At 35.5% G+C, this 17,063-nt stretch overlaps 1 protein-coding gene across 3 annotated transcripts in view; it reads right to left on the reverse strand.

Annotated features, from left to right (window-relative positions):
* The window catches only part of efr3bb (EFR3 homolog Bb), a 40,622-nt gene continuing 23,559 nt past the window's right edge, over positions 1-17,063 (reverse strand). For all 3 annotated transcript variants that reach the window (XM_084090964.1, XM_084090963.1, XM_084090965.1), the window contains 19 exons: positions 16,237-16,358; positions 15,650-15,799; positions 12,049-12,183; positions 11,639-11,717; positions 10,760-10,895; positions 8,070-8,228; positions 7,868-7,979; positions 7,547-7,598; positions 7,271-7,443; positions 6,305-6,380; positions 6,012-6,173; positions 5,070-5,201; positions 4,880-4,947; positions 4,444-4,571; positions 3,939-4,030; positions 3,560-3,608; positions 3,304-3,410; positions 3,144-3,193; positions 1-3,044 (listed from right to left, as the gene is read on the reverse strand). In XM_084090964.1, the coding sequence (XP_083947090.1) occupies positions 2,939-3,044; positions 3,144-3,193; positions 3,304-3,410; positions 3,560-3,608; positions 3,939-4,030; positions 4,444-4,571; positions 4,880-4,947; positions 5,070-5,201; positions 6,012-6,173; positions 6,305-6,380; positions 7,271-7,443; positions 7,547-7,598; positions 7,868-7,979; positions 8,070-8,228; positions 10,760-10,895; positions 11,639-11,717; positions 12,049-12,183; positions 15,650-15,799; positions 16,237-16,358 (2,088 nt within the window). In that variant the 3' untranslated portion in view covers positions 1-2,938. The remainder of the gene's footprint in view (positions 3,045-3,143; positions 3,194-3,303; positions 3,411-3,559; positions 3,609-3,938; positions 4,031-4,443; positions 4,572-4,879; positions 4,948-5,069; positions 5,202-6,011; positions 6,174-6,304; positions 6,381-7,270; positions 7,444-7,546; positions 7,599-7,867; positions 7,980-8,069; positions 8,229-10,759; positions 10,896-11,638; positions 11,718-12,048; positions 12,184-15,649; positions 15,800-16,236; positions 16,359-17,063) is intronic.

The following is a 17,063-nucleotide window of genomic DNA, read 5'->3' on the forward strand; positions in this document are numbered from 1 at the left end:
TCTATCGAAAATGTTTTATTGTCTATTTGCAGTTTAAACCACAAACATTTCATAAGGAAAACTTTAATTCATTAGAAAAAGAAACATACATTGTGACTGATATTTGACTCCAGTTACACCAGAAATGAGACAAAAACTGCAGAGGTATTATAACAAATGACTAACTTTGACACGTCACAGCCCAAAATGTAACATTCTCACAGACATTAAATTCATTGCTGAAGAAATGTGAGATGTATTTACAGAACTACTGAAGGTTTACAGCAAGAGCTACAATTCAGATTCATTTCAAGGGAATACTCGTATAGCAAATGCATACTAATACTAAGGACGGCAGCGGTCTACTTCTGGGGTAAAGACACTACTGACTACAGGAATCATAGCATTTACTTTTTAGGTATCTCTGGTTATTTTTGTCGGATCATTAAAATATATACTACTCTGTGTAATATAAATGAATAATGAATTAAAGGCAAAAATGATTTCATCTGTTTTGATACTTGGCCTCATGTTATATGCTCTTAAAAACATAAAAAGTAACACTTAAAACATATACTGTATGCAGTCACCAATTGATGACGTAAATAACAGCATGCTGAGAGAATCCTCTAGAAAAAGCACAGCAGTTCAGTTAATGGCACTATTAAAATCAACAGCCATACAAAAAATAGTCCTTTCACATAATGGGACTAAAATATGCAGACAACACATAAAAGAGGAAAATGGAAGGTTCCACACCTAAAGGTATAATGCTTTTCATCAAATGATAAAAATATAGAATTTATTACACAGCCTGTAAAATACTTGATTCTTATTGGCCAACAGGAGAAATTTTGTATAATGACCGCTAAACTGTGAATCTAACCATGGCATGTTTATCGTTTTTGACAGGTATAGACGCAAGAAAATAATTTAAAGAAAATGCGTGGAAGAACAATGAACTGGTAAGAAACAAAGAGCTGGATGAGAGAGAACTTATTATAGAGGAAGACTTGTTACATCGTAGATAAATATGTTAGCTAACTAGTCCATGAAAAATATAACTTGGATTGCAGATTAAACAATATATATAAATTAATATAGTAATATTGTTGCATTGCATGTCTTGTTGCTAGTCTGACTGTTTTCTACGTTGTAATGGACTTTTTATACTCAAAATTAATATATTTCATATCCATGTATTTATTTATATGGTAATTAGCAGTATGTAATAAGCAGGATAATGTACAGTCAGACGGTCACAATAGCAAAATAAACCCTGGCTGTATATTATCCTTTACATATTCTATGTAGAGACACAGATCAGCACTAAAATAACGCATATCTCTCGACATAGAGCTTTATGTGAATCAAATGACACAAAATTTGACCAGGAGAGTTATTTATGGCAATGCTGCCGTTCCTGATAGACTGTTTTTCTTCATTTGCCTCGGAACCCTTGAGCTAGTAGTCAATCACAAAAATTTTGCAAACTCTTTTAAAATGAAGGTGTCATACTGACTTATTAAATACACACGCTCTCATTCAGACAATGACCTAACCAGGACTAAACCAGAGCATTCTAAAACTAATAAACAGCTATTTACATATATTCATAGATCTTATACGCAACTTTATATACACAGTAAAAATTATGCTTATGTTTACAAAATAAAAATAATTAAAAAAATTGTCCAATGCCACAAGACTGTGCGGAAGCACTCAAAAATAAGCAAAACATAGCAGGTTACAGATAATAAGCAAATGAGTATTGGTACTAGGTAGATACATAGAAAAAGTGTTAATTAAATAGTTCCTTGAGTACCAGAGCTCCTTAACGCCACTTAGTGACAAAAGTGTTTAACACGCAAGACAGGCGTCACACCTCCAGTGATACGAACTCCAGATATCTACACTGTGTGATAAACATTAGCTACCAATGTTTAAAGAAAACAATACAAAGTTGATTCACTAAATGTTCAAACTACTAGAAACAAAAATTAGCACCAACAAGTAAAAATCATTTCAGAGATATTTTGTGCAAAAAATTAACTTCACTGATACTAATTGCATTTAAACTCTTGGTAGAAAGGTTTTTTTGGATTTGTCACAATTTATCAGAGCTTTCAATACGGGGAAGTTTCCCCTTTTTTTCTATGAAACTCAAAAAGCATCTGAATAAAATGTGGTCACCATTTATTCTACAGTAAAAAAAGAATTGTGTATATATATATTGATCATAAAGAAAATGAAGCCTATTTAATGACCATTAAGATTTTTTTGCATCATGACATTATTTTATGAGAATTAAAAATATATTTACCTCCAAAAGTCTCAATATTGTAATGTGTTTTTCAAAATTCTCATTAGTCTCAATGGTGATTTTACTGTAGTTTTATTACAATAAGGAATTACTGTAATGCAATGATTTGTATAGTCAAAGACAGTATATTCCTACAATAAATGTATTCATAACTTACAATAAAACATTTTTTTCTTCAAATTACAATAATGAGAATTTGGAGTAAATGTGCTTAATTGTTATGAAAATAATGATACAATGCAAAATAAATCTTAAAGGTCCAAAAATAGGGTTTAAAATGTTGTTTATTAAAAATATAATTTACTTTTTTATTTTGATTTTAGGGGTGAAATATAACCCAGACATGTTATTAATAGGTTTTGTGCCCCAGTTGAGTTGGAATTTTGCTTCAATACTTGCCCAAATACAGATTTTTGTGAGCTGATTTTATTATGGAGGAGCAGAATAACCCAAATGTTCAAAATTCTTCCAACAGTGAATGGGACAATCCAGTAATGAGGTTTATAGGATAGAGGAGGGATGACCTATTAGTTTTACTGCAATATAACATCAAAATATCACTGAATAGTTCAAACCCTCCAGCTCTCTGCACCTCTGGCTGCTACTGAAGGTTCCTGAATCCTGAGTTGAGCTGCACTAGTAAACGCACAAGTCCGGGAACTTCATCTCATAAACGGGGACTGAGCGACTCTGGGTTTGGCCGTAACTTGATGTGATGGTTCCAGATGGACTGGGAGGAGGCCTGCAAGAAAGAAAGAGCGAAAAAGATAAGAAGATTTATCACCGCAAACATCTTTACCAGAGATGGCTGATGCTTGAAATGTGCCATGCTGTGACCTACCTAATCGTGATTTCAAAGATTTGATTAAGTTTGCTCTGCAGCATTGAAGCCTGGGAGGAAACAGACGAACAAATATTAGCCCTAAATTACAATATTGAGCTGATCAGTGTGAGAGAAGACAACAGTGGAATACATTTTCATGAAATTATAGTTAACTCACTCTGGCACCACAGTGGGCAGCTATTTCCTCAAAGGGGGCCTTCTGGAACTTCTCAACCACCTGTCTCCTGCGTTCCTTCTCCTGTTCCTCCACGCCTACACTGTCCACTGGAGAATACACATGCATACACACTTTAGCACTGTTCAGCTAATAGAGAAGTTAACAAAGCAATAATCATACAATTACATCATGCAGGTTCTGGAAATATCTGCAGAGACAATTTAGAGAAAGTTCAATTCTCATTAAATCAACCCACCGATGGCGTTTTTCAGTGTTTCAAAAGTGATTTCTTCAGCTGGTGTTCTCTGTAGGAAAAGAAAACATACATCAGAGCAATGCTGTCCCCAGAAAACAGCTATATCTGATTATCTATGAACAAGGTAAAACTATGGTAAAACAAGGTAAAAAAAAAAAGCTAAATATTTTTAGGTTAGGATTAGTCTAATAATTTTCACAATATTAAAAACAAAACAAATTTTTGTATGTCTTGTTAAATTTAAGTAGGTAAACCTGTGTTGGCTTGATTTGCTATTCATGTGAATGCCAAATTTCTGAAAATGTCCTCAATAAAAAAATGTAACCAGTAAAAAAAAGTTTCATAAATGTGCCTGTAAGGGTTGTATGGTTTCATTTACCTCCTCTTTCTCCGGACTGTTTCTGGACTCTACCTCCACCTGGAGAGATATTGTTTCTCCAACACTCTTTCTCTTTGACAGCCGGTCTTCATCTAAGGGAAGAGGGTGGAATTAATCAACTGTTTACTCAACCAATATCTGTCAGTCAGCTATTAATAAGCAGAAATAACTTTAGGCTAACACTAATCAAATTAAAGCTAATCAGTTTATTTGCAATGCAAATGCCAGGCTATAGCCTGAGTAGCCGCTTATCTACAAGAATTACATTGTTTTCTTAAAAACAATATGAACGGCACACACAGTGCATTTAGACGTGTTTAGAAGAATTAAGGAATATTCAGCAGGAAACAATGAAGAGCAGGTTATCCATTGGGATTTGATTGGTGCACAATGATAATTTGTACACAATAAGACATTTATAAAGAAAAATGTATCTATTAAAAAAATAGGGTTATTTTTTAAATTATATGATGCATGATGTGGCACAAAATGCTCCTTTATGCACCTGTAAACTGTGGGACATAAAGTGTAGCTAGTCGTTCAGTGTTGTAGCCACTTCCTCCAAGAACCTCAGTGATCTTGGCCTGTTGGAACAACACCTCTCCTTCCAGCTTCTCCAGTGTCTTAGGAATCCTGGGAAATCAACAGAGGACAAGGAAATCATAATTTAGAATATATAATTAAAATATATAATCAAATAAAGAAATTTAAATATGCATAAGATTTTTACAGTTTAAAATAACTTCCTATTTAAATATATATATACACTATAGCCTTCAGTCACATGATCCTTCAGAATTCATTCTAATATGCTGATTTGTTGCTCAAGAAACATTTATTTTGATCAATGTTGAAAATAATTATTCTGCTCAATATTCTAGTGGAATATCCTCGCTGAAAAATATAGAACAAAATATAAAACATTAAACAGTTTGTCTTACGTTGGGTTTTCAATGAAGACATCCTCAGGTAACAGGTAAGGAATTTCTTTTTGTCTCATTCCAATCACCTGCAAAAAGGTTAATACATTTTATTAATCTAAAATTGTTATGCAATAGATAAAAAAGATAAAAAGAAACTGTTAGTGACTACAGATCAGGCGGTTGTGCTCAGCATCTATATGGCACTGACCTCATGAACGTGTTGGCAGAACGCTGGAACGGTGGTGAGCTGACTGATGAGATTGAGGTAAGCAGAGGAGAGGGCATGAACAGCACAGCGGTTATACACCGGTAACGCCTCCTCACTGCTCAGTGCCAAGTCCTGGATGGAAAGCAACACAGGAAGATGAGAAGAAACACTGAAACCAAAGTCTTTATGAATTCCTTGTTAAACCACGTAGGTCATGATGGAACAAAAAACTAAATTTTGAACATTCAAAAACACATAAAAAGACTGATGTTGAATTTCTAATTTAAAAAAGTTTTGAGTTTCAAATAAATAAAAAAATGATCTGGCTTCATAATAAAAATGTGATAATGAATAGAACCTGTGTAAAAGAGCTGACAATGAATAGTTTAGTTTTGTTATCTTTGTGCATGTTGTGTGTTTAAGTGTGGTTTGATGGATTCGCATGTAAACTATAGTAGGATAATGGAGACCATTGCAAATATAGTTTTTATGTGTTCCCATTTGTGCCATTGGCACAAGAAAGGAACTAATATTGAATTTCCATGACTTTACAAAAGATTAAAAAAATAAATAAAGAGAGATTACGGCAGCCAGAAGAGAGATGTCAAATTTACAACTAAGGTAACGCAAATTCAGGCCAGTACAGTAGGGGGCACAACAGGAACATATCTTACAGCTATATAACAACTCATAACGATTGGGACAGACCGAGAGTGAGGTAAAGGATTTTGGTAACCTCTAATGCTGCCTTGTTGGATTTGGTGACCCTGACGTACTGTATGTGTGCAGTTTAGTCAAATCAGACTAAAATACTTTCTAAGATTTGAGACTGTATATTTAGAATGCATGCATCTTCTAAATGTGCATTTTGTCATTGTTTAGGAGCAAACATATTCATAGTAAATGTCAGAAAACTTTAGGACTTTAGGAGTGTAAACACACCTGTAGAGCGAGGGCCACGCGGATAAGGTCCACCACCACCTCTTCGTTGGCCAGCTCCATGCTGATGAGGGCCAGGAGTGAGTAGAGCTTCTCAAAGTGAGGCTGCACACTGTTGTGTTCCTTACTGCACAGGTAAATGTGTCTGTACAGATGCTGCGCATGCTAAAAACAGAGATATCAACACAACATCAGCCCTTCAGACATACATGCATTCTCTGATGCAGACCCACCGACTTAAGATCAGAGTGATAATGACAATGGGGAGATGAGTGATGGATAGAGGAATACTATACCTTCTTCATGAAGAGGTTGTCTTGACGTGAGCACTTGTCCACTTTGAGCTTAAGCACAGAGATATCAGAGATGATACTGCATGGGGACAAAGTGACACATGAAACCACAGGAAAAACTAGAAAAGCCTGCATGAAAAGTTTTAATGCATTTACCTGTACCATGTGAAATTTTTCAAATTTGAAACTGAATATTCAATGGACATTGAAAAGTGCAAGTAATTATTGTTATAAATTGTTTAATGGTTACATACATTTTATTTTATTAATTACAATTATATGCACTGATGAACTGTGCACAATAGGACATTTATTAATAAAGTAAATAGGGTCAATTTAGATTTCATGCTCTCTTAAAGTGTTAGCAGATGGAAGCTGACCAGTAGAGTCCCCTAGTTCTTCAGCATATATTACCATTCAAAAGAATGGGGTCAAAGGAAGATTCTTTTACATAAATTACTTTTATTCAGCAAGGATGCATTAAAGTGATCAAAAGTGACGGTAAAGACATTTATAATGTTACAATACATTTCTTTTTTAAATAAATGCTGTTATTTTAAACCAGCTATTTATCAAAGAATCCTGATAAAATTTTGTTCGTAAAATATTAAGCAGCACAACTGTTCTCAACAATGATAATAATAAGAAATGTTTCCTGAGCAAATCAGCGTGTTAGAATGATTTCCGAAGGATCATGTGACCCTGAAGATTGGAGTAATGATGCTGAAAATTCAGCTTTGCCAACACAGGAATACATTACATTTTAAAATGTATTCAAATAAAAAAAGTTATTTAAACTGTAATAATATTTCACAATATTACTGTTTTGCTGTATTTTGATCAAATAAATGCAGCCTTGGTGAGCATAAGACACTTCTTTTAAAAACATAAAAAAATTGAAAACTTTTGAACAGTAGTGTATACACCATGATCAGAACACCTAGACCTAAATCCAATAAATACACTAACCTGATGGTGGAGAACTTGGGGAGGTTATCATGGCGATCGATGAGGCTGACCAGAATTTCCAGCACCAGCAGCCGAATTTCTGCATCCTCTAGCAGAGCAAATGACAGCAGTGGGTCCAGAAAGGAGTTGGGCAGAGCTGTCAGCATGTTAGTCGTCTGAAAACCACATGTGACCTGGACAGTGAAGAAAAAAAAGAGAGAAACATTACCTTTGCAGCATCAAATCTTTGCTATGATGTAATTCTCTTTCACGAGGCATCGAGCAGGTAGACTTTACCTGTCTCAAGGACTTCAACAGCATGACTTGGATCATTCGGTGTCCTTCAGGCCTGCAGTACAGACACAAGTTTAGTTTTCACCTCAGAAAATGTTCTGTTTGAATTGTTTTTTCTTTTTTTAGAAAAATCTGATTTGCAAAGACTTTTGCCAAACAACAATTACCACAAACTTAAATGCAATGGTATGAAAATAAAGAAAACATATGTCTATTAAATGTAATGTCTCATAAATGCTTTTATCTACCACAATAATGTTTAATAATATTAATTTGTGGGATTTTCTTAGTAAAAAAACAGTATGTAGCGGCTGCAGTGCTCACCCTGAGCCTGTAGAGGGTAGTGTGAAATGCATGCCTGGAATAGGGATCTTTCCCATGATGAACAGCATCACTTCCGAGCGCTGATACGTGGGTAACGTGTTTGCAAATGAGCCTTGTTTCAAAAGACACAGACCATAGTAATGAAAAAAAGAAACTTAGAGAAGACCGTGAAATATCTGTCGTATTAAGCTCACAAACACACCGATAGTCCTGATGACGGCTTCCTGTAGCTGTCTCTCCTCGTGCTCCTTGATGATCTTGGTGCCGATGTTGGTGCAGTCGTAGGATCCTGTGAGTTCATAGTCCACACTGAGCCTCAGATGCCGGAGCAGCGTGTTGAACACCTCCAGCACTGTGGGGCCTAAAATAAGCAACAAACACACACACACATTAACATATGCAGCCACCTTTTCAACATTAGCCATCTGTAGCTAAGCAGAGTAGACTAAATCAGTACAACTACAGATATTAGTGTCCAATTTTTGAACAAATAGTTGTTTTTCACCCACTCTTTTTAATAATCAAAACAATATGCAAAGCGATTATAAGTTTCTGGGCGGTAAGAACAGTTTTAAAAAAACTAAATATTTGACAAAAAACTCTGTATTGCTATCAAAAATTCTTGTTGCAATTATTTTTAATGATGCTATTATATATATATATATATATATATATATATATATATATATATATATATATATATATATATACAGTGAGGAAAATAAGTATTTGAACACCCTGCTATTTTGCAAGTTCTCCCACTTAGAAATCATGGAGGGGTCTGAAATTGTCATCGTAGGTGCATGTCCACTGTGAGAGACATAATCTAAAAAAAAAAAATCCAGAAATCACAATGTATGATTTTTTAACCATTTATTTGTATGATACAGCTGCAAATAAGTATTTGAACACCTGAGAAAATCAATGTTAATATTTGGTACAGTAGCCTTTGTTTGCAATTACAGAGGTCAAACGTTTCCTGTAGTTTTTCACCAGGTTTGCACACACTGCAGGAGGGATTTTGGCCCACTCCTCCACACAGATCTTCTCTAGATCAGTCGGGTTTCTGGGCTGTCGCTGAGAAACACGGAGTTTGAGCTCCCTCCAAAGATTCTCTATTGGGTTTAGGTCTGGAGACTGGCTAGGCCACGCCAGAACCTTGATATGCTTCTTACAGAGCCACTCCTTGGTTATCCTGGCTGTGTGCTTCGGGTCATTGTCATGTTGGAAGACCCAGCCTCGACCCATCTTCAATGCTCTAACTGAGGGAAGGAGGTTGTTCCCCAAAATCTCGCAATACATGGCCCCGGTCATCCTCTCCTTAATACAGTGCAGTCACCCTGTCCCATGTGCAGAAAAACACCCCCAAAGCATGATGCTACCACCCCCATGCTTCACAGTAGGGATGGTGTTCTTGGGATGGTACTCATCATTCTTCTTCCTCCAAACACGTTTAGTGGAATTATGACCAAAAAGTTCTATTTTGGTCTCATCTGACCACATGACTTTCTCCCATGACTCCTCTGGATCATCCAAATGGTCATTGGCAAACTTAAGACGGGCCTTGACATGTGCTGGTTTAAGCAGGGGAACCTTCCGTGCCATGCATGATTTCAAACCATGAGGTCTTAGTTTATTACCAACAGTAACCTTGGAAATGGTGGTCCCAGCTCTTTTCAGGTCATTGACCAGCTCCTCCCGTGTAGTTCTGGGCTGATTTCTCACCTTTCTTAGGATCATTGAGACCCCACGAGGTGAGATCTTGCATGGAGCCCCAGTCCGAGGGAGATTGACAGTCATGTTTAGCTTCTTCCATTTTCTAATGATTGCTCCAACAGTGGACCTTTTTTCACCAAGCTGCTTGGCAATTTCCCCGTAGCCCTTTCCAGCCTTGTGGAGGTGTACAATTTTGTCTCTAGTGTCTTTGGACAGCTCTTTGGTCTTGGCCATGTTAGTAGTTGGATTCTTACTGATTGTATGGGGTGGACAGGTGTCTTTATGCAGCTAACGACCTCAAACAGGTGCATCTAATTTAGGATAATAAATGGAGTGGAGGTGGACATTTTAAAGGCAGACTAACAGGTCTTTGAGGGTCAGAATTCTAGCTGATAGACAGGTGTTCAAATACTTATTTGCAGCTGTATCATACAAATAAATAGTTAAAAAATCATATATTGTGATTTCTGGATTTTTTTTTTTGATTATGTCTCTCACAGTGGACATGCACCTACGATGACAATTTCAGACCCCTCCATGATTTCCAAGTGGGAGAACTTGCAAAATAGCAGGGTGTTCAAATACTTATTTTCCTCACTGTATATATATATATATATATATATATATATATATATATATAATTTTTTAAATGTATAAATCACCTCTGAGTGATAAAGCAAAAGAATAAAATGATTTTTTTAACCAGGTCATTTAAATCTCCAAAATGTCCAAAGGACCTGATTCACATAACTGAATCGGATGAAATGATTCAGTGTTAGTTTAGAGCTGCAGGTGGCGCCGCCCCCTTGGGTCAGCAGCAGTGCTGCCAGAAGAAGTGTGACGGGGCTTTCACGCGGGACATTAGGTGTGAGCACTGTCTTGACGTCAGAGAGGAGAGTCTGGCTATAAAATGTATATTATTGGCTGAAATATGGATTGGGTCAGATGCAATGTCACACTTCTCTTCTCCCAGAGGAGCAGCTTAACGTCTGGGGGAGAGTGACCCAGATACTGAGCACAGGCATGAAATATGTGATATATGTCATAGCTTGTGCATAAATATTCAGAAGACACCACTCTGTTCCTGTGCAATGAGCTTTATACCAGCTACACTACTTAATGTTTAGTATAATAATGACCGTGATTCATTTTAACCGGTTGTAAATCCACACCCACCAACAGAGCCACTGGAAGCGATGGCAGCCGCCTCCAGAAGGACCTCCACTATCCCAGCACGCACTGTGGCTGAGCTCTTACTGTTGGCATCTAAATGGCCCAAGAGCTGCTGGATGACCAGATGAGAATGCTGAGACTGGAGGGATGGAAAGAAAGAGAGACAAAGAAGAGAGATTTAAATGACCAGGTTAAAAATCTTTATTAAAAATGTAATTAAATGTATAAATGTAAATATGATAAAATGAGAATAATCTTTGCATCACTAATAATCATAACTAAACAGAATTGGATAACATATTAATGTAAAGTAAAACCATTCACGTTGAGTGTGTAATGCCAATTTTTGGTATTCTTGGTGATTAAAAGTTTTTAATATCTTAGGTAAATTGTTTAGCACCTCAATAATAAAATATATTAAGATATATTATTTGCATTACCTCCTTTTTATATATATATATATAAGTGCCATCTGAAATTTTCTTCTAGAATGATCATTTTAATCAAGCTTGTATATTTAAGTTCAACAATTTCACTTAAATGGCAATGCAAATTACCTATTACTTGTCATTTAAGTGAAATTACTGAACTTAAATATACAAGCTTTATAAAAATGATCATTCTAGAAGAAAATTTCAGATGGCACTTAGAGGCTTTTGCATCTGAACTCTTCATATATATATATATATATATATATATATATATATATATATATATGTGTGTGTGTGTGTGTGTGTGTGTGTGTATAATTCCTGTACCACTATAATACATATAATATAATATGTATAATATAATATAATATGATAGATCTGCTGTACATAAATTATAAAAAAGTTTCTTATTAAAGTTTAGATTCTTTTCTCAATTAATGACTGAACTCACCTGAATGGAGTACATGATGATCTTAAAGCAGCGCACTGCAAATGTTTTGCCTTCCCACAGAGAGTGATTATCAAGATGCCTGCGGTGAGAGAACCGAGAGAGCTTGAGCTAGAGAAATGAAGCCAGAAGCGACTGAAAAATGAGATTCACACCACCCGAAGTGAGATTAATTATGAACTAATAAATAATCCAGAATTGAGATGAGTTTTAAATATTCTTGAGTTACTCTCAATCAATATGCCAACATTAAGAGACTGGAATTATAAAGCAAATTGACTAAATCTTAACTGGGAAGTAATGTAAGAATACAGCTATACCTTAAAAACTAAAGAAATACCAGCAGCATAAATGAAAAAAATATATATTTCATAACCTATTCTGACAGGCGCGATGTGTGGCAGATCTCTTACATAAGCACAGGGGTGACTGCGTTCTTGATGTTGCCATAGGCAGCACGGCCCAGCAGTTCCCGAAAGCAGCGCTCCGTCAGCTCGGCTGGGCTTTCTTTCTCCTTCTCACTGGCCTGCAGCGGAGAGGGAGAGCGACTGCACAGGAGACAGAAAGAGAGGGAGGCTTTTAGTTTTCAGCTCTTCTCAACTGAGAATTGAAAAAGAGATTGGGTTTCGGAGAAGAAGCTGAATAAAAAACTACTGACATATCAAATCACCAAATGAGTGTTTAAAAGTGAAAAGACCACCAGTAAAACCATTTAATAAGACAGCAGGCCTAAAGCGGAAATTAACTAATTTTCAGCAGTGCACTTCTAATATTAGTCAATGATTCTTGCATTAAAAACCTCATAATTTAGACATTTTTCTCTGACTGTTAAAATTAAACTGTCTGTTTTTGATACTGTAATTTTAAAAATAACGTAAAATGACCTCTATTATTATTGGCTAATCTCCACTTAGCCATATTCATGAAACACAAGCTTTATTATCATACATAATTTGCTTCTGAAGCAAATTCTGAAGTAATTCATAAGTAAGTTCTAAAGTAAAGTAAAATATGTTCTAATGGGACAAAATAGAGATTAAGAAAATGAGAGATTAAGAAAATGTGTTTGTGTAATTTATAAGCATGAAAATCTCAAATTAAAAATACAATATACAAACAAACACACACATATACATATACACATATATACACACACACACACACACATATAAATATATATATATATATATATATATATATATATATATATATATATATATATATATATATATATACACACACAATACAATATATTAATATATTTAAATTACAACATTAGAACTACATAAATTAAACATTTTAAAAAAACATCTACTATTGAAATATCTTAATAAAACCATTGCCTATGAACATAAAAAGCAGGACAGTCTGAGTCCAGTGAAATATGCTACAGCAGCAATAGTCACATGAATTATATTAAGTCATCATACATATTTTTCTTCCCAAGTAAATTTATGTTAAGTATATTCTGATGTTGTTGTATTTTGTAATAGAAAGTCTGACAATATGTCATAAATAAAGGAATATGTCCTGTGAGCGCTTCACTGTCTGTGTCAGAAAAAGAGCGTTGGGTCTCACAGGGTTCGTCTCATCATAAATTAATCACACTGTTCCTCTGCCCTCACACACCCTGCTGTCAGTCAGTCTGCTGCTCTGCTCACGGTCCCTCGGTTATATAACCGCATGACAACTGTCAAAATCTGCAGAAACTGTTCTCACTTCAGCTAAACGCCTCTTGCCACACATCCAGAAGGATGCTGGACTGTTCAGTTTACCAGAAACAAACACTGTGTTTTAATCGACTGCTGTGGCTGCTGTTCTGCCAATCTGAAATGTGCACATCTGACCGGATGAGTTAATTATCAGCTGCCCTTTACATCAAACGGCAATTAGCACCTACCAAACAGCAAAAAGGGGTAATTAAAGTCTCTTCCTGCGGTGTAATTATGGCTGCATAGGGGGCACATCAACAAAGACTGGTCTTTGATGATTATAATGGCAACGATTTAGTTTGACGTCTCACAACACACCACTCACATTTGGTGCGGTGTAGCTCTAGGTCAATAATGGTTTTAAAAGCCACAACTTTACATATCAATACAAAATTTAAATGATGTCCAGGTGTGAAAATAATTTTAAAAAGACTGTGAAACCCCTAATTCAAGTTATATTAAATGCTGTTCTTTTGAGCTTCCTACTCAGCAAAGAATCTTAAAAAAGTATTATATTGTCCACAAAAATATCTGCAGCACATCGGTTTTCAACAGTGATGAGAATAAATATTTCTTGAGCACCAAATCAGCATATTAGAATGATTTCTGAAGCATCATGTGACAGGCTGGAGTAATAATGCTGAAAATGTAGCTTTGCCATCACAGGAATAAATTACAATATTATTTATATATATTTACAAATTTTAAATTGTAATAATATTTCACAATATTATTGTTTTACTGTATTTTTGACCAAATAAATGCAGCCTTGGTGAGTTTAAAGCCTTCTTTCAAAGACATTAAAAAATCTCAATGTTCCGAACTTTTAGGTATTTCTACATGGTTATACAAAATATAAATAATTGTTGAATTATCAGCAAAAAAACTATATTGTGATATATATGCTGCTACTGAGATTCTGTATGGAAGTACTAATACCATGAGTGGTCATACCGGCCATCCTACTCATATAGTCACATACATCGTATTTATTTATTTTTTATTGCCATATTAGCATCAAAATTATATTCATGGCAAAAAAATAATAATACAATAAAACTGTATAATAATTTTTTTTTTTAGAAACTATCTACAAATATCTACAAATTGAGTTTAATATTTGACAGAAACTTAAATTTAAAGCAGAGCAGTCCATTAAAATATGATTATCGGTAGTCAAAGGAAACTATAGATTCACAGGATGACTGCAGCTATGCTGACATAATTGTGACCTCAGTCCTAGCTTGTTCCTAGCTTCTTCTCCTTTTTTGTTGTTTCCCTCCACCCAACCTCTTGGCTCAGAGTTGAGTCAGCAGGGACAATCGTGTCCCATAGGATAATATGTCAAACTTAACAGGAGTTCTTTTTAGATGCCTTGTAGGCGTCTGACTGTAGGTGCAAAGACAGCAAGATGCTGCTTCTCACCCACACAGAATGGCAGTTTGCATGAAATGGTCCTAGAAATGGATGGGGCTTAAAGGGATGGTTTGGAGTAATTTCAACCTAGGGTCCTTTGCACCATGACCTCAAGCCAAACACCCCCCCAGAAGCTTTTTTTCCCTTGGTCGAACATTATTAAAGTTAGAGCTTATTTAGAGATATCAGCCGGATGGCTTAGTGCAGGCGCTGTATCTCGTAAATTACCCCACTAATAATGCCCAGAATGGTAACAAACTACTAAGTTACAAAGTACTAAAGAACTGCAAAGGACCCTAGGTTGAAATTACTCCAAACCATCCCTTTAATGACTGAACCTATCTGGATAATAGGTGATTACTGGATAAGACGTTTGAAAGATACTTTCATACAGATTTGTATCGAACCCAGTGTGTGTCATTTTTGTGGTTTGCTTAGTTTTTTCTGTTTGTTTTGCAGGATGGAGTTTGGGTGAGTGACGTCATTATGACTGAGGAGCGACACCTGTGTTGGAGCTGACCCTGGCAATTTGAGCAGTTACCTTCAGTTGTGATGGCGCTCCCCTCTTCGTGCCGTTTTTGTTCCCTTTTCAGTTGTTTGTTTTGTTTAGTTTCGTCTTTTCCTATTTTATTCCTCTTACTTTAATAAATGTCAGTCCTTTTTGATCATTATCCAATGTGTTGTCTCCTTCTTTGTCACGTCTTGCGAGCCGGCCGTAACAGATTATATTGTTGGATTTCCAATTATGTGATATGTAATTAGTAAATTTAAATGTTGCGGCTCAATGGAGGATTCAGCTTTGCGAGCTGCCAAGAGTCCCTTGAGGAAGACAAGTTTATATCCCATCGAAGTCAATTATAAACTAGTTAAAGCCAAACACTCTCACCTCTCTGTGCCTTCACCAGACTGCAGATTGAAGAGCAGCGAGGGGACGATCTTGTCCATGTGCTGAGGGTCCCAGATGTTCGCCTGCAACTCATCGTTTACGGTCTTCCTCACTACTCCCTGCAGACCTTTAATGCCAGCCATTCGGATTCTGAGATGAGGAAGTACTCAGTTAGTTTCGAAAAACGTTTTTTTTTCTCAATGTGGAAATAAGTAGTTTTCAGTGAATGTGCAAGACTTCTGATTCATTAGCTCTGCTAAAGGTAAATAACTATAAGAATAACAAAGTGCAGTAAATGGTCAAAATATTTGTGCAACAAAACAGTATGTTCATGAGTATGATAATAAATGAAACTAATATGATAAATACCAATTTGCAATATAAAGCAGACTGTTTTTGCATAGGTAAAATAACTGGAAACACACGACACTGGAAGCCTCGAACATTCAACTTACAAATGGTAATGCTCTTATGTTAAAAATAAGGTGTATAGTGTGTACAGTATATAGTTATATTCTATTAAATGTTCTATCTATCTATCTAGATTGACTGCACACAGTCAGACGTGTACATGTGTGTTCTCTCACTTGGTGCGGATGTCAGGGTCCTCAAAGCTGGAATGGCACATCTCGCTAAACCGCGACACGAAGAAATCATAACTGCGATGATATGAGGGAGTGTCCTCCTCGATGTTAGCAAACTTCACAAACTGGAAAACAAGAGCAATTCAATAAAAATAAATAAATAAATTACATAACCAGGAAAACCAAAGTCAAATCAGGTTAAAAACCCATTTCCTTGAAAAGACTGCAAATGCTGCTCTAACCAGAGCCAGCTAGTGGGTGATCATAAGACGGTATTAACAAAGATTAAATGTTAATGTAATAATTTGTTCTACATTAACCCCGGTCAACCTCATCATCATTACTGAACAATATAAGCTTTTCTGAAACCTACAACCAAGAATAATAAATATCCATACAGAGGAACAGACTTCACCTGCATGGAAGTAAATTAATTAAATTAATAACATTATTAAACTATTTTAAGGTCAATAATTTATGCTGATTCAAATACTTAGATGTTGTTAAATGTTAATGTTATTAAACAATGTATCATATATTATATTCACATATAATTTCACAGATTCACATATTTGCATTTATATTCATATCTGAATGAGCATTAACAACAAATCTATAACATACTAAGTCTTACTTAGTGTTTCAGATTAAAAAAGGAACCCAATCTATTATAATTTGACAGGTTTTAGGTTATTTTTAGATTTAGCTATTTTGAGTCAAGATCACCGAGTCCATGAATAAAACAAAAATAAAATGCCTTATTATAGAAATGGTAGAGAACTGATGGATGAGACCCTGTCACTTAGATGATTTAATGACTCATTTTAAAC

This window comes from Abramis brama, assembly GCF_963993115.1.
Source record: "Abramis brama genome assembly, chromosome: 18".
Classification (NCBI taxonomy): Eukaryota; Metazoa; Chordata; class Actinopteri; order Cypriniformes; family Leuciscidae; genus Abramis; species Abramis brama.